Source organism: Canis lupus, chromosome 14 (assembly GCF_003254725.2).
Source record: "Canis lupus dingo isolate Sandy chromosome 14, ASM325472v2, whole genome shotgun sequence".
NCBI lineage: Eukaryota > Metazoa > Chordata > Mammalia > Carnivora > Canidae > Canis > Canis lupus.
In genome coordinates this window covers 46,025,632-46,032,537 of record NC_064256.1, presented here as the reverse complement: position 1 = coordinate 46,032,537, position 6,906 = coordinate 46,025,632, and the positions used below count along the sequence as shown (strand labels likewise).

The following is a 6,906-nucleotide window of genomic DNA, read 5'->3' as shown; positions in this document are numbered from 1 at the left end:
TAGTTTTCTTAATTCTTAACCCTGCCCATATGCTACCCCACCTCTTTGTGTTAAAGATAAGAAAAAGTGTGGCTCCAAGTGCCTAAACAGTGCGCACAGGGTCACAACCATACTTAGAACCCAAGTCCCCTAAAAAGTTCTCTTTCCAAATGTAGCACTAAAGCAATGACAGGGCTACCTCAGGTAAGGCCCACAGAAAACAATAACAATAACAAAAACTGCTCCAGCCAGTCAATATTATACTCTGGGCTTTATTCAGTTTACTCAAACAACTAGAGATGTCCCAGTAAAGAATCCAAATTAATACTTCAGCTGTCATGAGTATGGGTAAAGGGAACACAAATGTCATAACAGGCAACGGCAATATACTGATTGTCAAAAATTTGGGGATTTGCTACTATTAATAGTACTCTTTATAAAAATCAAGTATTGTAGGTCTTATAAAATATATTTAAATAAAACTGTTATAAAACTGATGAACCCGAAAGTGATATGGCTTAGTTATGAAGTATAACACAGCACATCTTGAAAGAGAAAATCTGTTTTTTTTAAATATTAAGCCCTTTATTTACTACACTGTAGAACACAGTATTTTTAGACATCAGTGGGTTTTGTTTTGTTGACATTTTCATTTATTCAACTGAAAACAAAAGTCAGCAAGCTCACATGATGACCAGTAGTAAACTACTAGTAAATTAGAGCAAGTACAGAAACCAGTCTTTGTTTGGACTGATGTTAAATCAACCAGTCAGTAAAGGCTTTCTGTATAATAATTATGACATACTAACAGTCACCAAATAGCACTGGGCTAGGAATCCTCTAGAAATAATGATTTTCATTTTAAACATGGAATAGTCACACAATGTAGATGGCTAACATCAACCCATTATACTTGCCCATCCTAAATTGCTCTAAGATTTAGAGAAATGACTCTTTTTTTCACAGGTTGTGCAAAAGTTTCTCCAAATATCTGCTCATGCTCAATAAAACTAACATGTCACCCAAACATTCTTTAATCTCACTGTGATATATAAATGGACACATCCATCATACACACATGTATAATTAGGTGACTCAAGGAATATGCAAAGATGGCAAGAAACCATTCAATTCTTTGGTTATGCTCCACTGACAAATATATATTTCTTGGCAACTAGCCAATCAGTTTTGGAAACAATATTGGACCATGACCCAATAAAGTCTAACAACCTATCCCTTGCTTTCCATGCACCATTAGGGCCTGTCACCAATCACCAGCCATCTCTCTCAGGCATACATTCCTCTCTTTGGAAGCACAGGATGCCCCTAGATAACTTTGCCCTTCTCCAGAGAAACACATTTTCCACTCAACTGCAAGTCTTGATTCAAAGCTAAAATTAATACAGGCAGGCAATTTAGGTTTCTTAGAAAACTTCTTAAAAATGACAAATTTATGTGATGTTAAAGCCATCCAATATGTCTGCATGCTGCCTTATTAAATTACAAACACCTGGTTTATTTATACAATGTATCCAATGGCTTACAGATTAGGATCCTAGAAATAATACATGTCTTATAGCAAAAAATATACATATAATAATCCACCTATAGTTTATATAAATGATGAAATGTTTCTGAATATATCTATATATCTATATATGTACACATATATACTCTGTGTGTATGTGTGTGTGTGTGTGTGTATTTGAAGAATCAGCACACAAATACTGCAGTCCTTCATTGGCTCTTCCACTTCAGTGTCAAGGACACCATGTTTCAAAGTCTTAGGAGCAGAACAAAGGTCACCGTTGAGGACAAAGGACTGGCTTGATGCACCTTCCCTTGTGAAGGACCAAGTTTGCTGGACAGTGGCAACCTGCAATGCATGGCTTATTGCATGGACCAATCTCATTCCAGTTGTCACAGGTCTTGGCACATCCTGGACCACAGGTATCGTACACAGCTCCGTGCTTGCACTGGGTGGCTGAAAAAAAGGAGACACAGGTGGGACGTGGAGAAATGGCCACGTCAATTCAACCTCAGCCCAATGCCATTCTGCAGGCTCCTGTCACCCACTGCACTGGCCCTTTCACAGCACAGATTCACGTTTGCATTTGAACAAAGGAATAACAAACATCTGACCTTCCTCAAATCACCTGCACCTGAACAAACAACATCAAAGATCCACCTGCTGGGCTAGTGAACTTCAAAATAAAATAAAATGTAAAGCTTTTCATTCCCAGAAAAGACAAACTATACATTAGTGAAGCTACCAGGAAGTCTGTGAGGTTATTTGGTCATTGAGAACAGTATGAAAAATCAACTCCAAGTGGTGCTTAAAGCTATCAGGTTGTGATGAATAGGAATATTTTGTGCAACCACATCAATATTCAAGTATACAGAATTACATATACAGAAAAAAAAACCCCTACCAAAGATACGTGATATATTTTAATCATAGTGATCAATCTGAGGCAAATTAGAGCAAGAGTGGGGTAAAACCAAGCAAGGAAAAATGAGATATGTGACTGGGGAGATGGAAATATGTGGCTGACTGGTCAGAGAATATAAAAGTAATGATCTAGCCAAATCATAACCAATTTTCTATCTTTGTTTACTTAGAGCTAAACTGATTCTGACAATATTCTGAGAGTTCCTGAAAATTTATGAATAGATTTATCAGAAAAAATACTGCCAACATTCTGGAAGTTTTATGACATACAAACGTTCCTATCTGACTTATTTCCAGTGACAGTCAAAGAGGCCATCCCTCATTCTCATGAGTAGGAATGCTGACACAAGAGGAATTTAGAAAAGGGACCTTCCATGAACACTAATAACAATCTGCCTTCATTTGACGTCACTCCAAACAAAATTAGTAACAATGGAAAATCATCAGTTTAGACACCTCTACTCGGTTATGTAGTTTGCAAAATAATACCTTGCAAAGAATTATATAATTGCAAACGTGAAAAAATGAACTGGCTTTCAAGCAAGTGCACCTTATGTTGAATCTTTCCAATTAGATATTTAGAGTTACCATGGAACATTCATGTTTGACCATATCTAACTTACAATAAGCTGATAACAACTGCAAAACTGAATTCTATGCAGGTTCCTCAAGCACCCATTACACTAATTAAAAACAAATGAGAAAAAGGTGTCCTGTGTAGAGTAGTCAAGTATCACTCACAAGCTCTTACATGTTACTAAAAAATGTGAACATATGTAACACAGAATTTTGAGAAACATCTGAGTAAAACCAATTTTCTAATATTTGGCTCTATAATTATCATTTTTCTATATGGACTCTAATTTCCATAATAAGTGTTGGCATTTTTAATCCTGTTCTAGTTGGTCAGACTGTTAAATAAAGTAGACTAACCATTACTAGCCACCTGTTTTGAACAAAGCCACTGTGTAAGATGCTTTGTTGGTAGAGATACATGGCATGATATAGCAATAGAGGGATGAGTTGCTGGTAGCTATTACCAGCCAATTATACTGAAACATCAAATGTAATCGTACTGGCTTTATGCCTGGCTTGCTATCACCTTTTTGAGGTGTCCTCTCAAAAGTAACTTTCTATCCAAAATGGCATCCCCACATTCTCTATTCCTTTTCCATATTTTTCTCCTTTGTACATAACACTATCATTTCTACATTTGTAACATGCTTATTCTCTGACTTCCCACACTAGAATATAAACTCGCTCAGAGCAGTTTTCACCTAGTCTACCACAATATTGCTAGCTCTTAGCACAATTTCTAGCACCTAAAGGGCATTGGGTTCAGAAGCCAGCAACGAATACTTGCTGAAAATCTGAATGAGTTCGAAGACAGATCTAACTACACCAGAGAGTAGATTGGATACTTTCCATTCTCCCCTCTAGATCCACTCTCTTCCTTTTTTTAACCTGTTCTATGCCTGTGCTCTGTGTTGACCGCCAAGGATATTTCAATGGGCTCCTTTTTGAATGGTGAATACCCATAGACAGTTGGAGGAAAGGAGGAGAGTGGGGCCAGGTACTTATTTACCTAGCCTTCTCCTTCTGGCATCACTGTGATCCACTGCACCCCTCCAGCAAATGTCACTGCTCCTAATGAGTAGGGCTTCATACTCTACAGAGCTCTCTGTGTCCCAAATTCTGATAGCCAACCCCTCCCTCGCCTCTTAGGCCAAGGAATGATGACAGCCTCTCTGTTATGAGCCAGGGTACGATGTAATGAAAAATATATATTTAGCCTTTGTCCCTAGTTTCTGGCACATGGAATCTCCTAATGTCCATGGAATCTCCAGAGTAGTAAGTGTCTTTTATGTGCCAATGACATGACTGGTGGTTAGGAAACCCTGGATAGCTTCAGGATGGGGGCTGGTCACCAGAAAGACCAAGGCAAGATTAGAGGGTTGGAACTTTCATCCCTGCCACCCAATCTTCAGGAAAGGGAGAGGGAGAGGGTATTGAGTTAATCACCAGTGGTGATGATTTCATTAATCATACGTGCATAATGAAACCTCCATAAAAACTCTTAAATGACTAACAACAAAGTTCAGAAAACTTCAGAGCTGATAAACATATCCAGGTACTGGGAGGGTGGTGTTCTTACTCCACTGGGACTGAAACTCCTGTGCCAGGACCCTTCTGTACTTTGCTGTATGTACCTCTTTGCGTCTGTTCATATGTATCATTTATACTCAATCAGTAATAGCAAATAAAGTGTTTTCCAAAGTTTAGTGAGACATTCTAGCAAATTGTCAAGTCTGAAAGGGGGTTTTAAGGGGGATCGCAGCCAAGGCAGACAGAAGTGAGGGTAACCTAGGGACCTAACACTTGCAAATGGCATCTGAAGTGTGGGCAGTCTTGTGACACTGAGCCCTTAAGCCTGTGGAGTCTGATGCTAACTCTGTGTAGTTAGTGTCAGAATTGAATTGAATTGTAGGATACCCATTTGATTTCTGGAACTTTGGAGAATTGTTGGTATGAGAAAAACACCCATACATTTGGTGTCAAAATATCTTGAGTAAAAACAGTTAATTTCCAGGGCACTGGACTTTTCTTTATTTTCCTACACCTTATTTATTCCTTTTCAAGAAGTCCATCTATTAAACTTAATTAGTAAATTTGAGTGTGCCATTTGTTTTCTGGCTGGATCCCAAGTGAGATAGCCGATTAAGTAAAAAAAATTACTACTACTTGTTAATGCTACATTCCCTAACATTACTTCCACTGTGTAAATTCATGAAGTTGTTTTGGCTTTTCACAATTTAATTGTATTCCTTAGGCTACTAGGAACCTCCTCTAGCCAAGCCAATGCTCAGGCCTACCTTTTGTCATGATCTAGTGCCATTATCTAGCTTGCTGAGTGTTAACTAACATCTACCCCATCTTCCCCTATTCTAGACACTTCCCAACTTTTTCTCCCACCTCTCTTACCTGGATGAGCTATCCCTTGACTGAATACTCAGAGCACCTGCTGCCCACCTTGATTACTGCATTTACAACATGAAATTAGAACCATAATTGTTTCCTTGTGTTCTCTCTCTCTCCAACTAAATCTAGGCTACTAGAGGGAAAGACTATTTTGTTTATTTTCAGCAATAGTGTGCTGTTTAACATGTAGTAGGTAGTCAGAGGACCACTGAGTGATAGAATGCATGGATATGTGGATGAGAGAGTGAGTAGAGCGACATAACCCTTCCTTTAAATCTTGCTTGCTTTTCTGATAATCTTTTGGCTTTAGACAGATCCCTTCAAAGTTTTTTTTTTCTCTTTTCAGTGGCTAACAGAATACTCTATACATTGTTTTGCCTAATAATTTGAACACATCCTAGCTGAACACAATTCACACATAGTAACTATATCCATGTGTTATGTTTCTATATACCAATGGTATTCAAAACTGAAAATTAGTATCATCAGGGAACTTCCTGATGCCTGACATCCTACCCCACCACCACCACCAAAAAACAAAACAAAACAAAACAAAACAAACAAAAACAAAAACAAAAAAAAACCTTGCCCAGGTAATTTTCATATGCAGTCAGATCGAGAACTCATTCTATAAATAACTCTCACACTCATGCTTCAGTCACTGCAGAGACTCATGTCTTTTTTAGCAAATGAGAAAGCAACTATTTCCAAAGTGGAAGTAAGTGCACAATGGAAGCTCCTACTGTTTCCCATCATCTTCCACCTAAAACCCTACTGGAGCTTTTCTGCAGTCTCAGAGCAACCATCCTCCCTTGTTGATGGATTTAGGTCATCTACACAAGCACCCTTAACTTGTCTCCCTACTGCCTCTCCTCCACATCTCCACCCACTATTGATTTGCCATTCCTATTTTCTGACCCATCTCTTCCAGGAACTTGCTCTATTAGTTCTCCTTCTTTTTTTTTTTTTTAATTTTTATTTACTTATGATAGTCACTCACACACACACACACACAGAGAGAGAGAGAGAGAGAGAGAGAGAGAGAGAGAGGCAGAGACACAGGCAAAGGGAGAAGCAGGCTCCATGCACTGGGAGCCCGACGTGGGATTCGATCCCAGGTCTCCAGGATCGCACCCTGGGCCAAAGGCAGGCGCCAAACTGCTGCACCACCCAGGGATCCCTAGTTCTCCTTCTTATTGCACATTTATCTTCTTCTCTGTTGGCTCCATCTTCTAAATATTACAAACATTTCAGATCAACACTAATCCTTGATAAAAAAGATTCCTTAACATATCAGACTTATTTGCTTTTTCCTTTTACCTTTAAACCTCATAAAAGAGTTTACAGTCATTTTATCCAATTCCTCTGCAATTAATTGACATCAGTGACTTTGTCTTTCTCCCCTACCACTTTACTGAAGCAGTTCTCACCAAAATTTTTGGAAATGACTATATCCACTGATACATTGGTAATCCCCATTCTCCCATAACCTCTCC

At 38.6% G+C, this 6,906-nt stretch overlaps 1 protein-coding gene across 2 annotated transcripts in view; it reads right to left on the bottom strand.

Moving 5' to 3' along the window:
- Positions 1 to 231: 231 nt before the first annotated feature.
- BMPER (BMP binding endothelial regulator) overlaps positions 232 to 6,906 on the bottom strand; it is a 242,340-nt gene continuing 235,665 nt past the window's right edge. For both annotated transcript variants that reach the window (XM_025464605.3, XM_025464604.3), the window contains exon 15: positions 232 to 1,963. In XM_025464605.3, coding sequence (XP_025320390.1) covers positions 1,782 to 1,963 — 182 coding nt within the window. In that variant the 3' untranslated portion in view covers positions 232 to 1,781. The remainder of the gene's footprint in view (positions 1,964 to 6,906) is intronic.